The 25,838-nt window shown below is 31.2% G+C and overlaps 1 protein-coding gene across 1 annotated transcript; it reads right to left on the reverse strand.

The window, feature by feature from the left end:
• Positions 1 to 235: 235 nt before the first annotated feature.
• LOC129225123 (derlin-1-like) lies at positions 236 to 23,738 on the reverse strand. The gene is made up of 8 exons (XM_054859687.1): positions 23,440 to 23,738; positions 21,868 to 21,979; positions 19,735 to 19,799; positions 17,102 to 17,128; positions 16,468 to 16,563; positions 12,500 to 12,552; positions 8,684 to 8,794; positions 236 to 703 (listed from the first exon to the last, which is right to left on the reverse strand). Exons 1-8 carry the CDS (start codon positions 23,590 to 23,592, stop codon positions 592 to 594), a joined length of 729 nt encoding a protein of 242 aa, XP_054715662.1. The 5' UTR covers positions 23,593 to 23,738; the 3' UTR covers positions 236 to 591.
• Between the last annotated feature and the right edge of the window lie 2,100 nt (positions 23,739 to 25,838).

Raw genomic sequence — 25,838 nt, forward strand, 5'->3', positions numbered from 1 at the left:
TTTTTTAAACCAAGAACAAGTCTTGTAGAAGTTTGCTTTTGGTTAAGTTGTGTTTAAAATCAACCTTTCAATGCAGTTTCATTCTATTTTCCCTCTCATTTAATACAGCTTGATAAGCCATGATTTCTGTCAAATTAAAACATTCTTTTGAAATGCCATCTTGTTAACTTTTGCACACAAGTTCTTAAAAATTATGACTCAGACAACTAAAACAAAGCATATCCTTTGCAAAAAAGTCTTTATTGAATACATAGTGGATTAGAATTTTTTTCATCCAACAGTGAACAGAAAAATAAAATAAATAATGAAAAGTGTTTAAAATACATATAAAAATATTTCAAAATGAAAACATGGCTGAACATAGGATAAATGTATGAAATATATGGGCATACGTTTCATATAATTGAAATCAAACATTTCTCTATCAGCAAATTTAACAACATTTTTGTGGAAATTTTTTCCTTGAATGCAAGAGAATCAAAATGAATGATATGTGGATCAGAAAAACAATGGCTCTTACTGAAAGTCAATTCAATAACATTTCCATTAGCATAACAGAAGAAATAAATTAATCATTTTATAATTATGTATTTAGTTTCCTAGAGTATGACCCTGACCCCAACTATGTCCACGTCTTTCATTTCTGGGAGCTCGGTTGCCAGGTGCACCTGATGCATTTCTTCGATTAGGAAAGTAATCATACCTGTTAAATAACGTGTAAAACATCTTTTTAATAAAAAATTTCAAATGAAAAATTTTTTTTCTCAACTAATAGTACAATTGTGTGTGTATATCTTTATACATAAAGGGCTAATCTCTGTCCGGATGTCCAGGGTAAACTTCAAAACTACTGGACGGATTTTAACAATTTTTTCACCATAGATAGCTACATAATCGGGGAACAACTTAGGCTATAATTTATTGCTAAGAAACTTAGTTTAAGAACGTCGTGATCGAAAACTGTGAATGTCATGTAATTTCCACATCAAATGATTAAAGATTAAACCCATTGTTTCGAAAATTCGTTGCCTAACAACAGCAATATTAAAAGTAATCATAATGCAAATTTCGAATCAAGGCCTCTCTGGAGCAAGCATGACATTGCTTTCTTAGGAGTTGCATCCTCATCTTTATACATAAAGGGCTAATCTCTGTCTGGATGTCCGGGGTAAACATCAAAACTACTGGACGGATTTTAACCCTTTTTTCACCATAGATGGCTACATTATCAGGGAACAACTTAGGCTGTAATTTATTCCTTAAAAACTTAGTTGTAAAAAGTTATGGTGGAAAACAATAAACTTCATATCATTTCCCCATTAAATAATTAAATTCGTAACTCCAATAAATTATAGGGGACGCAGCAGCCACTGTCTAATGGCGGATGAAAAAAGGTGAAACAAACAAATGCCATAACTTATAACTTGCTTTGACGTTTAGGGAATGACAGTACTTTTTCATCGTATTTGTGCGAAGCTTTTTTTTTTATTCTTCTGAAATTACATTACACCACAAACTGCTTGAAGCCGGAAATTTACCCCAAAGAAAACTCGTGGAATGGAATGTTTTACCTTTTTCTTTAGTATTGGTAATCACCGCAAGGTAGCGTATTGGAGCTTTGAAGTTGCGAATATAAAACCCATTGTTACAAAAATTTGTTGCCCAACAACAGCAATAATAAAAGTAATCATAATGAAATTTTTGAATCAAGACTTCTCCGGAGCAGACATGAGTTTAAAGTCATTTAAACATTTGGAAACTCTACTTTTTGCATCCTTAAAGAAACATAGTAGAGAGCTTTTTTTTTTCTTTTGAGTGTGTACTATTTAATTAAATAAAGTGCACGGTTTTTTCAGTGATCTTTGTTTTTGTTAGTTCATATTTTGGAAATTCTTCAAATTTTTATATGCTTAAATTCGGGCTTTCGTTTCTAAATGAATATTCGTTCGTTCTTTATACTTATTGCTATTTTACTTTAATGGGTAAGGAAGAAGCTCGATTTCTAATCACGTGAAAGTGATATGTTTTGAGTTCTTTCAGTTAAAACAGAAAACGAAAGGAAGTAGCGATTGTTTCTTACATTTATTTCTGACCCAGGCAACGCCGGGTATTTTTGCTAGCATATATATAAAATAATGAATTCACTTTAACAATAAATTGAGGCATTTTATCAGTCAAATCAAAAATTGTTGATGTTGAAAAAAAATCTGATGTGTAACCCCAAACTATGATCTTGTACGCTTATTAAATAATCGACACATTTTCTAAGAACTCAAAATAATGGGTGCATGTACTAATGTACATGTATTAGAAGCAATACTTCTTAAATGTATAACTTTTTAGATACTTTCCTATGCTTATACAGGTATGATCAACATAGAGAAGAGAACGGCAATTTGAAGTGTAAAGGGAAGGGTGTTTGGTTAGGGGCTGAAATCTAGATGGAGCATGTACGAAGAATAAAATGCCATACAACAGGGCCTTAGAATGAGTAAAAAGCCATTTTGAATAAACACTCCCAAGTTTTTTGCTGCCTGATGCAGAAGAGACTTTTGCAGAGATTAATTTTTCCAACATCAACAATTTTAATGTTGGCTGTGGGAAAAATAGTCTAGTAAATGAAGGCCAAAATAAGGGTTGGGGAAAAAAACATATAGTTTTGCAAATTGACACACACATTCAGGAGGGGGCCCTAAAGTCCCCGATGGTAGGGAGGAACTTGCAGCGCCACCTAGGATTTTATATAGGTGTGTTTTTCTAGTTTTCGTCTTATATCTCAAAAACTATTTACTTGCGAAGAAAATTGTTATTTGATGAATTAAAGAACATAAAATTATCTTTAAAAAGCTTTTTTCACTTTTATTGTATCTATAACATTTGACAAGAAATTAAATTTCAAAGCTAGTGAATTTTCCGAAAACTGACCATCTTTTCGCTCTTTTCTATTTTTGGAGCCCCTCGAGGATTTATTTGATGTGATTCTTTCCTCTTTTCGGTCTGAAGTAGTGCAGGTTATTTGCAGGGTTTTATTTCTCGAAACTAGAAGACAGGTGGGGGAGGAAGGAGGCGAGTAATGCAGAAAGACAAAAATATGTGCAGGTGTTCTTTTCATTCTTTTTTTCCTTTCACTATAGTTCAGCAAACGAAGAGCCAAAATGAGGGTAAAAAATAAACGTTTAGTTATAAAAATTAGTACACATATACAAAAAGATCTCCTAACGAACATACTAAAAGTCCCCGAAGGTACAGTCGAATCCCGACTTACGCGAGGGATGCGTTCCAAGACTCCTCGCGTAAGTCGAAATTTCGCGTTGCAGAAAAGTATTGTGTCATATGATTTTTTTTATCAACATACCCAATCATTTTAGACATTTAAATACATTTTAAACTATTTTTGACCATTTATTAACTATAGATTACCGTTTCTTACATAAAGAGTTGAATTTATACTGTTTTTTTTTAAAGGTGCATTATTCAACATAAAATACTGTTACGATGCACAAAATCAATGATCAATGGGAGAGAGATCTATAGAAATAACTAGAGAACCCGACAGACGTTGTTCTGTTCAAACTTTATAAATTGAAAAGTTAAAAAATTTCAATAAACTATCAAGTGTTTGAACCGTTCTGTTGAAAAAAAGAAGTTAAATGTTTTAAGCTGCTATGGTGTCAGAATGCGTATATTAATTACAACTTGATTTATCTAATGCCCACTGAGCAGTTGTTTTATTAACTATTTTGTTTCTCGTACTTGATGGTTTGTTCTTTCAGCCATACTCAAAAGATAAAAAGCGTCCTCAGATATTAAGTGTAAAAATCTAACTGTCCATCTAGAACAAACGGGAAATCCCGCTGCAACATCCCCCATATGAAAAAGAATAAAACAATCGAAAGGATATGGTTAAGAAAAATGATAAAGGTAAAAACAGTTCTCTGAATAAGTGAAAATCACTCATCCCTGCCCCTTCCAATGTAAAATAAACACATTCTTCAACTAAAATGACTAAAAACTCTTTAAAAACGAAAAACAATTCTTTGCAATTTGAGTTATTTTGCCAGATAAACAAAAAATACAATAAATTACATTAACAGTATCTTTAAAATGTAAACAAACGATCGCGCAACTCTATTGTTTATAGCCAGTCGCCAAGCCACCACGTTACTGTAATCCAGCCGATCAATGAGAGAAGCCAACTTCGACCGATTAGCGGTTCGATCTTTTGAAGCCAAACTTTTTAAGCTTCATATATTGCCTAATTTGTTCTTTCCACCAAAGATAAAGATCTTTTGTGTACAGAACTACCCTGTTGTAATTTATCTGGACGAAAATAAAATTTGTTTTGTCTTTAAATTCCATCATCTTTTCCTTTAATAATGTACTGATTAGTTAGAAAATCCGTAACTTATTCTTGACATTGGTGCCAAAATTCAGATGGATTTCAGTCCAGAAACGAATGTTGCTAGACACGGTACTTTCTGATCCTAAAGCACCGATCCGGTCACATGGTTCAACTACGACAACAGATTACACGTTTTACGTGAAGCACTTTACTTTAAAATATATCATGTGACCTAAAATTGTTGCTTTCAAGAAATGAAGGCTTCACTCTCTCTCTACGTTTTATCTATTCCCAATTGACATATAACAGCAGGAAATTTCATTATAAAAAGCAGAGCTAGCGTTCTTATTGTCCTTTGGCAACAGGTTAAATATTTATTTCAGTTCTCGCTCAACAATAGGTTAAATTAAATATTAATCATTTGGGAAATTTTACCATCCAATGTTTAAATTAATTAATTAACAAAAACGTTTCCGATTCGATCCATCGCGTTTTGAAACCATGCTTGCCACAACTTAATTATATGCAAAAAATTTGATCAAAATCGGTCCAGCCGTTTAAAAGCCTTATGGTGACAAACGTACGCACAGAATATTTTTATATATTAAGATAAATTATTGCACTGCAATAGTACTATACAGTAGATACAATAAGTTACATTTATAACTTAAAAATTGAAGATGATGATTTATCCTGCGCAATCTGATCGTCATGCTAATATATTTTTCAATACAGTAGCGTCGCAATTGCTTTTATAACATTTACATCTATGGTAATACCCCTCTAGGACCCCCTGGACTTAATACAGATTGCCTTCTCTTGACTTTTAGTTATACGTATGAAAGATTCACCCATTCTACCTAATTGTCATGCTACCTTCGACCCACTTTCTAGTTGTTCAAGCTTATCAAGAATCTTTACCTTTTCTTAAATTGTCGCAAACTTTTGGTTTTTATTCAGTCTTCAAACTTTACATGAAACAGCATGCCTCGGTGCCACAATATTTCCTCACCTTTCATATTTAGAATAAAAAAATGAAAAATGAGGAGTGGTGAAACATACACACAAACAATGCTATGTTTATAGTGCGGTATGTGGGAACTTGCGCAGTCAGTGATGCTGAAAGGATGAAATTACATTAACGAATTAGTGTTTAGTAGTCAATAACAAAACTGAAACTTATCATCACAATTCCTTTCCAAATATTTTCGAGTTGGGAGCGAAAAATTCGTTTTAGCTCTAAAATTCATTGCTCCGGAAAAACTCGCTTTATAGCCATTTTGCGTAAGTCGAATCGCATTGTAGCGGGTGTCGACTGTAGAGGGGTTTTGAGGGGAGCTCCTGCCACTATCTTGGAATTCCGTTTTTTCAGCTTTTGTCTTATATCTAACAATTTTTTTTGTTGACAGCAAAATCATCAGTTGTTAAATTAAAGAGCACAAAATTACCTTTAAAAATGTGTTTTTATAATGTTATAACTAATAGGTGCAGAGACAATGTGTTTAAAAATTCGTGAGATTTTGAAAACTATCTACTTTTTTCCCTTTTTTCATTTTTGGGACTCTGCAAAAGACATATTAATCACTTGTTTTTAAATAAATGGACTCTGTTATGTCATTCACGTCAACAAAGACCCCAAAAGACCTTAAGGCATGTAAGAAATAAACATGTACCCTTGTGCAGTAAGGATAAATGATAAAATTAATGATAAAACATTCAAATATGCAAAAAGGGCATCTTCTTCCTTAGATTGTTAAGGCATGTCATTTGGTGATAAACCGTTAAGGTCAGTTTTTTTTAAAATCCTGACAGTTTATGCAAGGAACGTGAGAGTTTACACTTATTTTTTTGCAGCCACATTTTGTGCTACATCCTTTAGTTATAAACGAAATATACAGAGAGAATTATTATTTTGCATAGGTGAAGATATGGATCTTGTTATACTATTAATAGCTCTGACTCAAAGTGATAATATTTTCCTGAAAACCAGGGAAAGGTAAAGTGGATACCAAGATATTTTGCACACAAGAATTGCAAAACACTTGAGAGTTCAAGGATCAAATTCTTTTTATCCATGCTTTCTCCGGTTGCAACATGACATCAACTACATATAAAAATGGTAAAACAAAATTCCTAAAATTGTTGCAGAAAAATAAATCATTGATGTACATTCCGGAAGCTTTCTATAGCCCCCTTTCTACTCCAGATCAAGTAGTGGAGGCAGGCCAAACATTTTTCTTTGGCAAACATGGGGATGTTTTAAATGCAACTTCTCTGGATAAACACAGGTTTATATCTTTCCAGAGAGTAGCAAGGACGGGAAAAAATTATTTTGCATCCTTGCCTCTGGGCGACGATGTGACAAAATTTTATGCGTTAAGAGTATACGGACACGTCTAATAAAAGTGGTTGGAAAGACCACTACCAGCTGATCTTTGGGATAAAAAAAGCTGGCACATTGTGGAAATCCATAACAACTTCAAGTCGTTCTGCTCTTTACTCCATTCTCTCCGGATATTTCGTTCATAAAGAAAGGATCTATCACAAGATCTGGCTGCAGAAAATTAAGTGTAAGCTATAGCATCACTTGCATAAACTGCCTGGATTAAAAAAAAAACTGACCTTAAGAGTTTATCACCAAATAACACCGCCTTAACAATCTAAGGAAAAAGATGCCCTTTTTGCAAGTTTAAATTTTTCATCATAATTTTATTACTTATCCTTCCCGCACTAGGGTACACGTTTATTTCTTACATGCGTTAAGGTCTTTTTGGGTCCTAGTTGACGTAAATTACATAACAGTGCATTTCTTTAAAAGCAATTAGTTGTCTTTCGCAGGGTCCAGAAAATGAAAAAAGGGAAAAAAGTCGACAGTTTTCAAAATCTCACGAATTTTTAAACACATTGTCTCTGCACCTATTACAGTTATAACAAAAGCACATTTTTAAAGGTAATTTTGTGCTCTTTAATTTAACAACTGATGATTTTGCTGTCAACAAAAAAGATTGTTAGTTATAAGACAAAAGCTGAAAAAATGGAATCCAAGAAAATAACACGAGCTTCCTCAAAACCCCTCTACCACTTGGGACTTTTAGTATGTTCAGTAGGAGACCTTTTTGTACATGTGTATCAATTTTTATAACTAAACGTTTATTTTTTACCCTCATTTTGGGTCTTTGTTTGCTGGACTATGGTGGAAGGAAAAAAAGAATGAAAAGAACACCTGCACATATTTTTGTCTTTCTGCATTACTCGCTTCCTTCCTCCCCCACCTGCCTTCTAGTTTCGAGAAATAAAACCCTGCAAATAACCTGCACTACTTCAGACCAAAAAGAGGAAAGAATCACATCAAATAAATCCTCAAGGGGCTCCAAAAATAGAAAAGATGGTCAGTTTTTGGAAAATTCACTAGCTTTGAAATTTAATTTCTTGTCAAATGTTATAGATACAATAAAAGTAAAAAAGGCTTTTTAAAGATTATTTTACGTTCTTTAATTCATCAAATAACAATTTTGTTCGCAAGTAAATAGTTTTTGAGATATAAGATGAAAACTGGAAAAACACACCTATGTAAAATCCTAGGTGGCACTGCAAGCTCCCCCTACCATCGGGGACTTTTAGTATGTTCATTAAGAGCCATTCCTGTACGTGTGCCAATTTGCAAAACTACATGTTTTTTTTTTTTGTTTTTTCAAACCGTTCATTGACTAGACTATAATGCCAAACTGCCACAAAATTCGAAATTTTCTTTTTGTTACCAAAGTTGGGGACAAAACTTTGCCGATTTATCGCCAAGCAGTTGCCAGTTTATGACACCACTTCAGTATGCATTAAAAGTAACACTGATTTGCCCCTTTTTGGAGCATCCAAATGCAGCTCAAAGGGGAGGTGCACAATTAGACCCCATATACAAAATTTGCATCTCATACAGCATACGATTTCTGAGTTGTAGGAGATGCATATATACATACACACATAGACATCAAGTTAATTATCGCAAGAAAGCTTGTGATAATTAACTTGGGGATGATAAAAATGGATATTTCTGCGTCCATATGTTTGTAGTGCATATGTATGCATGGACAGGCCAAAAAACCCTTCAACATTTTTTTGAGGCCGAGTAAAATAAAAATTACCCCAAAATTTGAGGGAGTTTTTTTCGGGACAACATTACTTCCAGTACTTTGTACAAGAAAGAACAAAGTTTGAAAATTTGTCTTTGCCTTTAAATTGGGTATGGGTACAAGCATGAATCAAATTCTAAGTTCGAGAGGAATGGACATAACTGATTGGTGAACTTAATGAGAGTCTATAGAGAAAGTGATTTAAATTGACACTTACAGGATCTGTGGTACTTGTAAAAGGCTTGAACCACCATACTCAACAGGATAACTGTATGCAAGAAAGTAATATAAATGGCCAACTAAAATTCCAAGTAGTTCATCAAACCCCCTGGAAAGAGAAAATATTTACCATTAACAATGCTTTAAAAAAGCTTAAAAAAAGGTTTTAAATTACCCAATCATTTGTTCAGTACATGGAGCCTAAGTACACAAAAAATCCACTTTTCTTCCAGATATCATCTCCTCAGAACAACAGTAGGATTTTACTGTTATTTCTGGGCTTAGATATCTTACTATTGCTCTGAGGCCACGATCAAGTTGGTATGGCTAATAAATAAAAATTTCAAAAAAAAAAAAGACTGAAATTTTTTTTACAGGGCTTCTGCTAAATTCAACCTGCAAATGGATAACAGATAGAAAATATATGTGATTTGGGTCAATGTCATGCTGTGCTTTCCAGCTAAGCACAAAACACATAGGTGGGTTAAACCCCCAATGCTTCCCCGGCATATATGGAAAAAAAAAACAATTGAAGTGTTCGACATCAACTCATTATTTCAATCAAAACATCTCAAGAATTGAATCCTGTAAATATATATTTTTTTCTTTCTATTGCATTGCTTTTTTTCCCTTAACAAAAATAAAATTAAATTCTAATTAAATATTAAGACCAAAGAATAATGATGAATTTTAATATTAGTGCCTTTGTTTTGGACTATACTTCACATTTTTGGATGAAAGTGAAAATACTATATTAGAAATTTTTTTGATCATATTTTGTAGTGTGACAAATTTTGAAATACTAAGGCATTTATTTCATTAACTCAGCACCATCTAGGCATTTTAAAAAATGATCAAGTATAAATGCTAGTGCAATATTTTTAAAAATTAAATCATTTGAAACCAGCAGTGTTTGCGACTGTATGGTCTAGAATGACTCATGTTTTTTATCATATGCTTGACCTCTCAGGTTTAGATCCAGTTTTTTACTTAATTCCTGCATTTTGAGGAGGGGGGGGGGGGATTGTAAACTTTTATCTTTTTTTTTTTAAACATAAATAATTTGATGATTTTTCTTTTATATAAATTTTTTGGGAAAAAAATCCTGTCATATCAAAGAAAATATTTTATCATAAATCTAATTTGAAATCCCTTTGGCCAAAAGGACTTCACCGAGAATGACTTGGAAGCTGGAGGGTTTTCTTTTAATTGAAGTTTTGCCTGTAGATGAATTGATTGCACTTTAAAAGTGATGAAAGAACTGTTTTTAAAAATGACATTTTGTGAAAGGTCTAATTTTAAGATATGAATTTTCATGAAGTGACCTTTTTTACTATATATATAGAATCTTTTTAAGGGGCCACAAAACAGACCCAATTTGTATCTGAATCGACCCCTGCCTACATATAGATATTCGAGCAAGTTCTGAATCACCCAAATATACTGCATCAGTCATTAGACTCCTAGGTGGTGAGCAACATTTAGTATGTTTCCTCTGGATTTTTTTTTTCTGTAACAGATAGTAGTAAGCTATCTTAAGGTTATCTGATGCTTTACGTACATACTTTTACTCATATAAACAAATAAAGAAAGGCAGCTTGAAGAGTAATTTTAGATTTAAAATTTTATACAAACGATTGGCAATATAAGTACAACATCTATACACATGATTTACTTGCTAAGAAGTTGCATTTAAGGCATATTTTCATTGCTTTTAAATTCAATTTCAATAAAAAGGCCAATACAAAATAATTTATCAAACAAAAAATACAAAAATCTTGCATTCAGCTCCTGGCATTAATTTGAATTTTTAAAATTTTGTACCATGAACTACAGGGTGGCTACAAAATACTGTGACATATCTAATCCTTTAATTACACACAGATAAAATAGAAAATGGAAAATATACCAATATGATGAACATTACACACGAAAGTTTACCTGTAAGTAATTTTATTTGAATTGACCATCATCTTGATGGATTACTAAGGATAATCTCTTCCACCACTGTCCTATTGCAGCATGAATCATTTTCAAATGTTATTTGTCCCATTCCATTTGATAGTGTCCAAACTTTCGTGTTGCTTAGCATTTAATTTATGCTCTAAAATCCCCCAAATGCTATAGTCTATAGGATTTATATTGGGTGAAGAAGGTGGCCAATCTTCTTGCTAGATAAATGTCCAGAAATCGGTATGCAGCCATTCTCAAGTTGTTTTGGATTGGTGGGACGATGCAGAACTTTGCTGAAGTATCCAATTCTTTTTGGGATACAGTCTGTCAACACTCTCATATAAATAATAGCGAATGATCGAGTAATGCTCCTGACGTCATCAACAGGGAAACTCGTGCTGCGGCATAATTTAATATGTTTTTGTAATATTCAAAATGAAGAGAGAGGCAATGCTGAACTGGGTCCAGTCACTCAACTGTTTTACTGGCAACACTGTGTCATTTCAGGGGCATGAAGAAACGAAAAAGTGGTCAACAATGAAAGCTTACTGGTGTTTTTTGTTAATCCACTAAAGTTAGGGTTAAAATTTCAACTATCAAAATATCACCAAACAGGCAATTACTTCGTTCAAATGTAGAAGCAATTTTCACACATCATGTCCTGACGGGCGATTTTCTAGTGTGGTAATAAATAAGTAGCCAATGCTTCCTGTTTGTAATATTCAGCACTAACTTTTTATCCCTTTATCGATAAATTTCAGAAGCAGTTTTTCATTGTGTGACACTTGAACCCAAACCATAACAGAATTCTTGTTCTGAAAGCATTTGACAGTTTGAAGATTTTCAGGTACATCTTGGAAGGTTGCAGTATAAGCAACATAATTTTTCGCATTATAACTTCGCTCTGTACAAAAAAGCTTCTCGTCTGAAAAAATTAATCAGTCAACACTTTTGCTACTGTGCCGGTTCAGCAATTTCTTACATCTTTGTAATCTTTTTCTTATTTGTACAGTAGTCAAACCTTGAACTTTTCTTTTCCCATAAGGGCAAAACCCAGGTCTTCATTTATGATCACTTGCATAGTTCTGCGACACACGTTCTCTTCTGCAGCCATTTTATTTGCAGAACATCGTGTATATCTTCGTATCTTTTCAAGAATACCTTTGATATGTTCATTTGAACAAACATTAAGTCGATGACTGGACCTTGGTCGATTTATACAGCTATTAGTCTTCAATAATCGATTTATAGTTCTATAAATAAAGTCTTATTGAAACTGAGGCATTTCGATTGCTTAAATATTTCACCTGCAGAAAATCTGCGATCAAAAAGCTGCTTAACCAGTAACCTGTTGGCTTTCATCTTAAAAAATATTCTAAATTTTTTGCTTAAACTTAAATCTTCTGTTTTTACAAAAAGTTGCCAATCACAGAAATAAATAGAGACATTGTTTTTACAAACGATTAAAATTAACTCTTTTTTTTTGGTGTGTTACAGTATTTATTAGCCACCCTGTAGTAACATTTCTCATAAGAACAAACTATTTAAGAGAATATACCTGAAAAATATTTCAGAACAGCTGGGTGAAACATTATAACAAGTTAAAATTCATTGAAGCTTTCAATATACAATAACAAGTTAAGGAGACGAAAGGGCTGAATTTCTTTTTTTAATCAAGAGGGAAAGAAAAGCATCAATTAAATTTTATATTGTAATTCGACATCGAAATATAATTTTGTAAAGCAAAAAAAATTTTAAAAAATGAAGTCTTACATTTAATCATAGACATGAAAGCTCAATTGTAATTCTATAAAATGAAATCACAACATTATTCAACTTAATGCTAATTAAAAATACCTACCCACTTCTCAAAATGAAGTTAATTCCAAATAACACCCAAGGTAGATAAATAGCCTAAAAAAGAAGAAATAAAAACAATTTTCATTTATGTTTTTGAGGTGAGAAACATTATAATGCAAAAGAACAAAATGGACATCCATTAAGTTTCACAAAAGAAAAGTTGGATTTGTGATAATGATTAAACAATGGTTCAGGTTGACTAATGAACTCTAGCATAAAATATTAGACGATATATCGGGGAAAATTGACACATAAAAAAGAAAATAGATCTTGAATCATCAGAAATATGTAAGTTTCACTTGACATATTTCAAATAAAAATGAGAGTGGATGAAATATGCACAAAAAAATTAGATTAGCGAATTCAAATTAAAATAATGTATTTGAACTATAAGAAACCAAATCTCTAACACAAAAATATAATTTTAAACTTTTCACGTTTTTTTTATAACAGAACATATGAAAAAACATTCTTGAAGAAGTTTCACATTAAGATAAATTTAGTATGAAATTAATTTTTAAATTATTTTCTGCTAAACAAGGCTTGTAGCAGATATGTTCTAAACTAGTGATATGAGCTACTACTTTTTGATGAGAAGTACTTATTTTCATAAGGTACGTAAGTTCATCTAAAGGGAAACTAGACTGCTTTCCCTACAACCCCTACTTTCCCAACATCTAGTTGGCATCAACTAAACCTCTCAGTTAGTTTAGGGGTCAAATTTATTAAATTAACTCATTTAATTATTAAAAATGCCTTCTGAAAGTAAAATGCGTTCATAATCATTCATCTTTCATCAAAAAAGAAAATATAGTTTCAAAGTCATTTGCTCAAATTATTAGGCATTATATTTAAGACATACAAAACATTGCTGTTTAAGAAAATATATTAATATCAAAAATTCAAGCCTATCGCCCCTTCCGTTCATGTGTAGGCTTGAAAAGCATAAGAAATTACCGATAGAATAGAACTAGAGGGAAAAAAACAAGCACTTTTTTCCACAATACTTTACAAAAGACATATAAATTTTACAATAGTTTACTCCATAAGAAAACCAATTTAATTTGAATGATTAGCAATCAAAAAATCTTAGCAGGGTTCATACCCTTTAGGCAGAAAAAAATTCAAGCACTTTTCAAGTACTTTTCAAGGTAAAAAATTTTGTTTTCAAGGCAATATCATAAATTTGTACTAAAAAATATTGTATGCAGATTTCATTTACTACAAACACATAGAAATAAGGCAATAATACAAAAAAGTATAGGAAAACAAAATTGCTTTTTCTACAACGAGAGATGCTTTGATGAAAGATCTACTGCGTTGAAAGTTTTTCTGAAAATGTTTGAAAAGTTTGGTCATAAAGAGAAGCAGATACCAAGAGGTTTAATTTTGAGGTTTTTCAAAGGTTGCAGCAGTCAGAGGTTTGTATATTTTCTAGAATCAGCAAAATTAATACTTAAAAAAAAAACCTTTCATAAGTGCTTTTAACTTTTATGGGAAGAAACTTAAATACCTAAGCTCAATGGCATTGCCAGAGAGGAGTTTTTGAAGTCACTCCCCCCCCCCCCCCCCGGTTTCAACATTTATTTCCGATATCTATACAGTGTTTTATTACAATATAAGGGCGGTTAGGACAAAAACACTACCCAGAAAGTTATTTCAGTTTGCACTATTAAGTTCTAAAAATATTAGGTTTGCAAATCATTTATAAGTATGCAAATCAATTATTCGTATGTATTTATTAGCTGTTCAGTCAATAAGGCATTTCAACTGTCCTCGAGTAAATTTAAAAATTAGGAAGTAAGAAAAGTTTATCGAAGTCCACAGTCCAGTCTCTACACCTCAAAATATACAAAAACAGCTTAAGCAGTGATAAATACTCTGAATGCAAACTTGAGCCTATTCAGCTTTCATTGATTAACTTGCAATAGACAATAAATGTGCAAGTTCAGATTTATAGAGCAATATTTCGAAATTGAAAAGATTCACAAGAAGTTGACATATATTATGACAAAAGTAGTTTTATTTTGGGAAAAAATGGGTTATTGTTGAAATTAGAATTTAAATTTAGAAAGGCAATAATATTCAGGTGTAATTGTGATTTGTGAGTTCATAAAAAATTACCTGAAAGTTTCAAAGAGCAAAATGGGGCGAGGGGGGGATAATTTTTAAAACTAAGACCCCTATTACTTGAATATACATATGTACAACAATAACTTTTGCTATGCATACAATTCATAAAATAGTTTATTAAGTCAAATTATTCTGCATAGAAATACCATGCCCAGTGCCTGTTGATAACCAGCAACAGGCACTGGGCCTAGCTAGGCTGGTACTGGTCAATTTATTAGATCCAAATGAAGATGAATGACCCTCCTTAAGCTATCTACCCCTTTGCTGATTAAAGCCTCTTTCAGTAAGCTCCAAGTACCCACAACCTTAATAAAGTAGTAATTTTGAACATTTGAGGAAAAGGGGAAAATTGGCGATATAGGGAGGTAAAAGCAGAAAAACGAACACTACTGAATTTCAAGTGAATGATCATAACACAACAACCCCTGTTATACACCTTATTTACTTTAGCAGACATAAAAAAATGATGTACTACTTATAAAAAAAATTATATAAATCAACTTTATATTTAAAAAACGAACTTTAAGTTAATTTGTTAGGTGCTCAACTATTAAATTTTTTAAAAAAAAATCTGTTATGACCAAAAATTAGGTAAAGATAATCATTCAAAATTGCAAAAATAAATAAGCAAATAATTAAACAAGACCAAGGTAATAAATTCTTTAACTCTTTAGTTATTAAAATTAAAAATAAAATAAGCTAATCTGATGTAGCAGTGTCAAAATAACTACTAATTGCCAAAAATATAAAAATATTTACAAAATGCAAAAGGATTGAAAGCTCAAAGAAGGGAAGCAAATTTTCGCGAATTAAGTTTAATGTTGTCATGTTTCCCATAAAATAAACTTATATTTTACTGAAATTAAACATAAAATATGCCAATCTACGGTAGCAAATATGAAAATAACATCCGATTAGTGAATATATTTAAATATTTGCAAGATGCAGAAAGATTGAAATTTCAAACACGAGGAGCAATTTTTCGCAAAGTCTGAGTTCGTTCAAGCTGGCATGTTTCCCATGAAATAAATTTATTTGTTTTTTATTAAAATTAAACAAAAAATATACTAATCTAAGGTAGCATATGCGAAACTAACATTTGATTAGCCAAAATATTTAAATATTTGCAGGATGCAAAAAGATTGAATTTTCAAACACAAGAGCAATTTTCCGCGAAACCCGAGTAAGTTCAATGTTGTCATGGTTTCCAAATTAATTTCTTTGTTAATTAATGAAATTAAACAAAAAATAAACTAATGTAAGGTACCATATGTCAAAATATCTTTCGGTTGTAAAAAACATCAAAATGCAAAAGGATTGAAATCCCAAACACGGAAGCAATTTTTCTCGATGTTGCATACTGAACACATGTTCAGAAAATTGCATTGGTGAAATACTTTTTTAAAACTTCTATGCACAATTCGTTGATTTTTGAGAGAATTTAAGCACTAAGAAACTTTTTCAAGGTTTTAAAACTTTTTCAAGGTTTTCAAGCACTTGAAAATGAACTTTATTTTTCAAGCACTTTTCAAGGTTTTTCAAGGGCGTACGAACCCTGCTTAGTGAAAAATTCAAAATGAAAGAAATGCTACGTCTTAGTAATTATCAATTTCACAAACAAAATAGTTTGCAGTTTTTTTTTTTTTTTTTTGTTCTGCAAAAAATGAATCATACTACCCAATCAATGACTGGGTTAAGTTTACAAAAAACGGATTATTTTGATCTTTAGTTTTAAATTTTTTTGAGCTTTTAAACAGTTGCTGTCACCTCTTTAAAGTAGTTTTTGAATCAGCCATTTTTGAATTAACAATTAAAATATTCAAATACTATACTTACTTTGAATTGTGTCCCAAACCAGAAAGTAACAATTGTATCTTTATTAATCTGGCACCAAATGTAAAGCACACTTAATATCATAGCCTCCATGAAATACTATAAAAGAACAGATCAAATAATATTCATCAATAATAAACAAACACCAATACAAAGCAAATAAACAAATCAAATTTTTAAACACGGTATATTTTCTCTATTCTGAGCAATCATGGGACTGAACAAGTGTTCAGATCTTCGGGGTGTTTATTGTAGAGAGAGACTGGCTAAAGCATATGTCCTTGCTGGGACTATGAAAATGTGTTCAGAATACTGAGGTATTCCCATTAGAGTGTTCAGATAGAGAGAGTTTACTATATTTGTATATGCCATTGGAGTCTTTGAAGACCATCCAAAGCTAAAAAGGGAAATTTTCAATTTAATTATTTTCAAGCACATCAATCAAAATTAACTTAAACTTTAAACTTTTTCACTACTTTTTACTAATTTGTGAAGTATTCATATCACATGAAAAAGTTTAATGACTAGTAATATCAATTTGATTAAAATCAATTCAGCATAAACTATAAACTGTATTAACAAAAGAAAAGTATGTTGCACTTAATGCATAAAAATAAAAACAATTTTAAACTCTTACCCATATATTTAAAGCCAAAGATGAAACCTATACATCATGTTAAAGATCAAGTTACAATCATAAGAACTGTCAATAGTTACACAGCAGAAAAATAACAATATAGTAAGTATAGCAATGAAGTAATTTTAAGGCGGGAAGCGGGGGGGGGGGGGCGGAATTGATTAAAAAAGTGTGTAAGTTATAAAATACAAGTTTAAACTAAAAAAAACATGCTACGTTACATATTTAGTCGCATATGAGAAAAAGAATCTGAACTTGTTATTTTGGAAGGGAGGGGGGGGGGGGTGCATTGTTCTTCAACTTGAAAAAACTTATATTTGTATGTGCAGGTATTTTAGTGCTTTTTTATGCATTAATAAATATTTTTCGCACCCACAACCCCTGCAGCAGTGAAACTTTAAAGTGACATGGTCACTCAGAATACATAACTTATATTAAAAAATATTAATCCTCACTAATATTATAAATGTGAAAGTAAATTTGCTTGTATATTTGTTTATAATTCTTTAACACCTCTTAAATACTCAATCGATCGATATGGAATTTTGTATACACATTGTCAGGGGTGCAGAATAGAACATCTAGGCTACCTTTCATCCAAAAAAAAAGAGTATTCCAAGATTTTTATTCCAATTTTATAGAATAGCATTAGTTTGTGAGTATATAATAATTGAAAGAGTTGTGTATTTGTTTGATTTATGCACCATTTTAAAGTCCTCAAAAAGGTACACAAGATGAACTTTACTCAAAGTTTAAGGGATAACTAGAACACTGCCTAATTCTTCATTTTAAGTTGATTTCATATTTTACCAAATATTCAGTGTTTGGCCAAATCACTAGGTAGCATGCCAAGTAAAATCATGACAAAAAGTTTGCATGTAAAGTTTTCAATTACCAACTAAATGTAAGATAGTGTATATTACATAATTTCAGTAAAAAAAAAAGCTATTGTTTTGTAAGAAATGATGTTCACAATAATTACAACAAAAATAAATAATGCAGTTAAAGCAGAGTTTGTATAATTCTATGATAATTTTATTTTTCAAATAAAATTGAATGAATAAATAAATAATGGATCTGCAATAATAAGTTTGAAAAAAACTGCCAACAGCTCCTAAAAGGTTTTTGGAATAGTTTTGAGATTTTTCAGAGGGGGTTTGAACCCTAAAAACCCAACCCTTAAATAGGGTCATGATATATGTATATAAAATGATTTTTTTAGACTAATATTTATATAGATACTGATAGATTGATAAATAAAAGAGAGATAGAGATAGGTAGATAAATACAGTGATAGATGGAGGCAGCATTAGATTTACATAAATGAATAGATATAGACAGATATACATGAAAAAAAGGTTTTCCTAAAATAGATATAGATTGTAGAATGTAAAGAAATAGAAAAAATATAGAGATACATGCACAGAGATATAGACATTGATTAGGGTTCGTACCCTACAGGGAGAAAGAAATTCAAGCACTTTTCCAGAAAAATTTTTTTTCAAGGCAATATTATAAATTTGTACTCAAAATATTGTATGCAGATTTCATTCCATGTGAACATAGAAATAATTAGGCAATATAAAAATTACAGGAAAACAAAATTGTATTTTCTACAACAAGAGACACTTGAATAAAAGATCTACTGAGTTAAAAGCTTCTCGAAAATGCCTGAAAAGCTCGGTCATTAAGATGAGCAGATCACATGAGGTTTAGTTTTGCTATCTTCACATTCAAAGCAGTATATTTTTAAAAATCGTAAGCTAATATTAAAAAAAAAAAAAAAGAAAGAAAAGAAAAATCCTCTTTCAGAAGAATGCTTTTAACTTTCATGGGAAGAAACCAAAATACTTAAGTTCAGCGGCATAGCCACAGAGGAGGTTTTGTATATAGGTATACAATTAAACAAAACAAAGTAATATTTTAGTTATAAATAAAAAAAAACAATAAAACAAGCTTATCTGATGCATCAAAATAATTTCTAATCGGCAAAAAAATAAAAATATTTTCAAGAAGTAGAAGGATTGAAATCTCAAAAAAGAGATGCAAATTTTTGTGAACTGAGTTCAATGTTGGCATGTTTCCCGTAAAAAAAAGTCATTTATATTTTACTAAAATTAAGCATAAAATATGCTAATCTAAGGTAGCATACATATGTGAAAAGAACATTCGATTAGCCAAATGTTTAAATATTTGCAAGATACAAAAAGATTGAAATATCAAATACAAGAAGCAATTTTCCGCGAAATCCGAGAAAGTTCAATGTTGTCATGGTTTCAAAATAATTTCTTGGTTGATTATTGAAATTAAATAAAAAAAATTAGCTAATCTAAGTTAATATATGTGGAAATAACTTCCGATTGTAAAAAACATCAAAAATATCTACAAGATGCAAAAGGATTGAAATCAAACATGTCAAAAAATTTCAAGCACAATCCGGTAATTTGCACTTTTCAAGGTTTTTCAAGGGCGTACAAATCCTGATAACTCAAATATTTTTATACCACAGCCAAATTCATAAAAAATATGGCAGCAATCTTGGCGTACAAAGGTGAATGATATAAAAAACAAGTCTTGCATTCTGCTGCTTGATGTTTTTGTTTACCAAGAACCAGTCACATTAAAAAGGATACCACAAGTGTAAGCCAGTTAAAAAGAAGCAGAAACAGGTATTCAGCGGGTTTTCCATCAAATAAACCTAAAAGATTGAAGTAATAATTAGAAAACAATTGTAAAAAAGGTAATTTAGATTAATGATGCAATTAATAATAATTTGGCCAAATATTCAGCCACAATCAAAGCCAAATATTTGGCTGCTGGATAGTTAACTCTTTTTTGTTTAAAAGCAAAGCACTGGTTGGCTTTGAAGCAAAATCTTGTGCGGTTAATAGTTCAACACACATTGTTAAAGATATTGGAAAATGATTTGCAGCAAATTTTTAAGAATTTGATACCATTAGCTTGTTGGCCACATTCGGCAGAAAAATTACTAACAAGAAGAATGTACTTTCTTAGCAACAGTTCTTAAAGATTCAAGTTCTGTATTTTACATTTTAAAATAAGTTTTTTTTCTAGAGGCACAATTTTATAAAGCTTCTCAAATAAATAATAAAAAAAGAATAATTAAATCAACAGGCTTATCAATAGTTCAGCATAGAATTGCATTATAAAAAAAATTATATATACTAGACTGTAAATTTGATCTTGCTAGAATCTGAACCGTTTTAAGTCTGTACTTAAATTCCTAATTAATAAGGACTTCTGAGGTTCCTCTGTAAGAGAATTCGATTGCTATCCTTCATAGAACCATTTTTTGAAGGAACAAAGTGGTCAGTACAGTTCTGGTGAGAACGTAATTCCCTAAACTACCCTTATTGGTCAAAAAGTACCTTCTAGAATCAGGTATTCACTGCATGTACCATGTGTAATGAAAAATCATTTTTAAAATCTGGCAACAGTTAATGAAAAAAGAGCAAGAGACTTGTCTACTAAAAGTAAGAAACTTTTTATTTTCTACAAGATCAGTGTTTGTATGGTGGGAAAAAACTTTGCTGTATGATTACATAACTATAAACATTACAAAAATGCAATGTACAAAATCATAATATGAATGAACCTTTTTGTATTTAAAATTATGATATTTAAAAGAAAAGATTTAAAAGAAAAAAAAAAGCCTATCAAAACTTACATTATTAGTGTTTATACAATGTGAGAGAGAAAAAACTAACCTTTACTTCATGTATGACTTATGCTTGTTATTTATCTACTTAAATTCCTAATATTTTTTAATTTTTATAAATTATATATGTATCAAATTTTCCTATTTTACAGAAATAGTATTTTCAGAGGTGGCGAGTGGGCTTATAAGTGAAGGGGCAAATTTTTTTATGGAAAGTTAAAGACTATTTTAGGCAATTTTGAGTGACTGGAAGGGGGGGGGGGGGCTTCTGATGTTCTCTCACATAAATGTATTGGAATTGAAGTTTTAAAAATGCTGTTTTAGATCATAAAATCATAGGAATTCAAATCAGTCAAATGAGAACAATAAGCAATGTGTAATTGCTCAAAATAAAGTATCTGTGCACATACTCAAAACTATCTACAGGAATGAAAATCAACATGCGGTGGGTAGGTAAAATTTCTAACGAGAAAATGCTTTTTGCTTTCAATCATGTATTTGTGAAAGCAATAATGAACATTTTTCATTAATTTATCCTCAAATTTTGAAGATAATCAGTGTTTAATATGGATATTACCAATAATTTTGGGCCAATGCACATATCTACAGGAAATGTATCTGCATAGCATCAAATGCATCTGCACACGGCCTGCATCTATATTATCTAGCTATGGTAGTAACAGAATTTTTTAGTTTCCATTATTTAGGGAATAATCTTTATCACAAAATTTCAGTTTAAATGCCCAAAAAACATGAGCACAAAATAAAAAGGTATAAAAATTAGGGTTTGAATTAATCATTCTAAAGAAAATAATTTTCAAAACTAATCAAATTCAAAACAAAATTTACTAACATTGATAAAATTTAAATGTTCTATACAAGCAAAAAAACAAAAAAAGTTTTATTCGTCAAATTTAAAGTTTACATATTTAATCACACATGTCTTTTTTTCCCCTTCATTTATAGATAAAATAAAAGAGTGGGAAAAAAAAGCTCACTTTTATTATTTAACTCTAATGAATTTGGAAAATGATTCTTTATGTTTGCAAATACTACCATTACAATTTAATCATTATCAAACACATACCTGTTTCAAGTCTCATTGAGTAATTGTAAAGAAAATATAGATTCAACATATATGAAAATGCAGTACTTGGACCAAGAGGATAATAAAATGCAGCTGTGATTGGACGCCATATCTAAGAGAAAGTTGAATACAATTTTAGAGATTGTTGTTACATTAATATAAAATACATTGGTCTAAATGCACTTTTAGTTTACGATAGAGAAAGCATGCATATACTTTTCAACGGTTTCTTTTATGAACAATAAAAATCATGAAGCTAGCTGAATGATTCTCATTTTATTCTGTCAAATCAGCATTTTTGGCCACCTCTACAAATGGATTTCGGACTTCCTTCCACAATGATTTATAAATCTCCAATTTGAAGATGCAAAATCAGGTTTTCGGCAAACTGCTCAAGGAATACCCGCAAAGATCTGTCTTGACCTTATGAAAAATTATCGAACTTAAACCTTCCCAAATGCTTTCCTAGATATACAGGCTCTCCTATATGTTGACAATTTAGTCATTTGGAATACTGGCTCTGACTTTCAGCTTATTGAAAATATTATAAATGTTGCACTGCACATTTCATCAAACTGGACTAAAGCTAATAAAATTTTTGTGAACAGACAAACCCAGTTTTGAGCTTTTTACTCTGAGTATACCAAATAACCACTAAATTAGTTCAAGATATAGAGACAAGTGTTTTTAAAGAAAGAATTGTGCTAACTATTTAGGCAATGGTCTGAATACAAAACTAAATCAGAATCAACAGGTCTCAAACATCATCAAAAACCCTACAGGGGAGCTTTCTTTACTAATGAGATATTAGAGTAAAATGGGATGCTTCACAAGATGTCCTGATAAAGCCTTTAACTCGTCCATTCGACCAATCTGTGGTGCTGAGGTTTTAACTACTGCCTCTGATTGTGCTTTGTCCAGACTTGATTTTGCTCAAAATAATGACCTCAGTCTCATTACGGGGGGATCTTTCGCAACACCTATCCTTGCTATGGAATAACAAACACCCGGTATTGATTGTTGACATGAGCGACGGCTCTCATGTATCTCTAGCTCTCCCGGAAAGGACTATGTAACAGCTTTTGGACTAAATATCGACATCCTGCTCTGAGACTAGAACAGCACGTATCGCTTGTTCACACAATAACAGCACTATCACCCTCAAGATGTCACACTATGCTGATTTAATCATTATTATTATTATTTTTAATTTAAAGATAACTCAATGTTGTCGTTTCATTTGAAGTTCCTTTAACATTAGTATACGAGATCCATCTCCGTAACACAGAATTTGGGAAGATTTCGATAATTGGGAATCTGGCGATCTTTCTTTATTGGCGTCAATTTTTGGCTCCAGCGCCTGCACTAGAGGTATTTTTCTTTGCAAATCTACTATTCACATAGGGAAAAAAATCAGAAGGGTTACCAAAATTAAATTATTTACGCCAAAAATTGACGCCAATAAAGAAAAACGCTAGATTCCCAATTATCGAAATATCTCCCAGAATTTTGACAAAGCAAATCTTAAAACATAAAATACGTTCTTATTCAATCAATATTGCTAATGTTTACCTGAAACTGATGGATGAATGCTCTATAGTCTAATATTAAGTAAGCAGGATGTATCAAGCCAAATCGTCCCAGCAAAGGAAAAAATAAAGAAAGAGAAAACCAATACCTCGTAAAAAGAGGCATAGATTGAAAAAAGTTTCCTACTTCACTCATTTTATGTTCGGTTTATTTGAAAGAAAAAGCTAACAAAAACATGCAAATCTATCGAAAAAAAATATCGAAAAGACAGCTTTAAAAAAAAATCAACTTCTACAGCTCGAAAATAGAATGATTAATAGTTTAAACTCCTTTAACATAACCATACGGGCGGACATTAATTACAGCTAAATCCTGGCGATTTTTACAGGGAAATTTACGGCAACCTTGACGTTTGGCGACGCAATGGTTTGGCGCGCGAACAAACGGTAGATACACGAGGGGGCTTGAGGATTTAGGTGATTGTGAGGTACGTTTTAATGATTAATTTGAATTTATGTTTCACAAAAACACAAATTAACTCTTGAAATTAGTAATGTTGCAAGTTTCATTTGTTATTTCAACGAATATTTATTCAAAAACTGCCTAATGACTTGCAAAATGGTTTCGCTCGATCTTAAATGTCATAAATGTGATTTGATGTCAATAACATGTTACAATGTATTTAATATTGAGCTATTGAGATGAAATGATTAATTTATGTATTTCTCTTTCTTCAAAGTGATCTCGTAATGGTTTGGCGCTCGTGAACATGAGAACAAAGAGGATTTTGCTTTGATTCGTAAAGGAAACAAACAATGGTACAATTTTATTCATATTTTAATTAAAGCATAAGTAAACTTAGATAACGGCTTGTAATTCAGTGTAGATTTCATATTAAATCAACTAATTTCTAAAGAAATGCATCTTAATAGTATCTTACAAAACGGTTTCGCTCAATGATGAACGTCGTTATTATGGATATGAAGTAATAAGGATTTGATTTCAATAATTTCTTGCTATGAACTTAATACTTTGCTCGTTAGACGAAATGCGATTTCTCTGTTAACTAATAACTATTTCTGCAATAGTTATTATAATTAGCTTCCTATATAGTGTATCTGTTTCATTTGAGTAAAATTGCAAAGTTACAGACAGGAGCAAAATATGGTAATTTCTAGAAGAAAAATAATTTATGCATTTTTCTTTTTCAAAATGCAGGTACCTATTGACCAAATTATGTTTTTAAACAGGAGTATATTCATCTGATGCAGATTCTTACCTTTTTGAATTATAAAACAGTTATCAAACAATCATTTTTTTCCTTCTAGCTTCTGCTATTTAATAGAATTCTGTGTAACGGAAATCTCAAATTAAATAATTCACTCATCATCCTTTAAAAGATCTGTCAAACATGCAGATTTGATTTTCTTGCCAGTTCCAGATATTGTCACATGCTTAAGGATAAATACTGAAGTATTTAAATCAAAGTATCATGTGGGGTGCAGTAGCTGTGAGCAGCAACAAACGCTCCAGGTTAAAGTGCTTATATGTTGAGAATTTTTACTGCTTGAAATTTGTTTGTTATTCTTGAGATTTTTTCTCCATTCGCAGAAAGATGTCCAATCTATTTTAATTTATTAAAGTTCTACTTTTTGAAACTATTCTATATTGTTTATCTGTGTAATTATTCCTAGGCTGTTATGAAACTTGATCCTCAACTTGAATTGGTTTTGTATCATACTATAATTGGAGAATTTTCCTGTAATAAGCAGGTCGTGCATTCAATTCTTGAATAATACTTTTTATGAATTTGTCTTACTTCTATTCTTGATGTAATATTATGAAGCAATCATAGCTGAAGTATTTTTTTTTATAATAGATGGTCACACCTTAGTGTAATATACAACAAAAAAAGAGTTAAAGAGAATAAGCTATTGATAACAGCTAGTTTACTATTGTACCTGTTGAAGAATATTTTGATTAATAACATGTTGAGAGGCAAAATATACTAATTATTTTCTGAATAGGATGGATACCTATTTAGAACTATTGTATGCCATTCCAATAGCATTGTTATAGTGTTGCATTCAAATTTTAAATTAAGTTTTTCCTCCCCAGAGTCTAAAAACTGTTTCTGGTGTCCAGTTGCAGAGGCTGAAAATTCCTGACTGAATGGCACATAGTAGAGGGAATTGGTTTCATTTGCTGCCGTTTCCTCTGCTTATGCTTTTCGGTTTTTTCCGAGCTTGAAGAGTAATTACTGAATCAACGGAAGTGTGGGTATGTTTGATCTTTAAAATTGTTACTTTCTTATGGATGCTATTCTCTATTGTTAATCTGTGTAATTGGAAACTTGGGTTACTCCCAGACTGTTATGAAACTTGATTCTCAACTTGAATTGGTTTTGTGCCATACTAAATTTAGAGAATTTTCTTGTAATA

This window comes from Uloborus diversus, chromosome 1 (assembly GCF_026930045.1).
Source record: "Uloborus diversus isolate 005 chromosome 1, Udiv.v.3.1, whole genome shotgun sequence".
NCBI lineage: Eukaryota > Metazoa > Arthropoda > Arachnida > Araneae > Uloboridae > Uloborus > Uloborus diversus.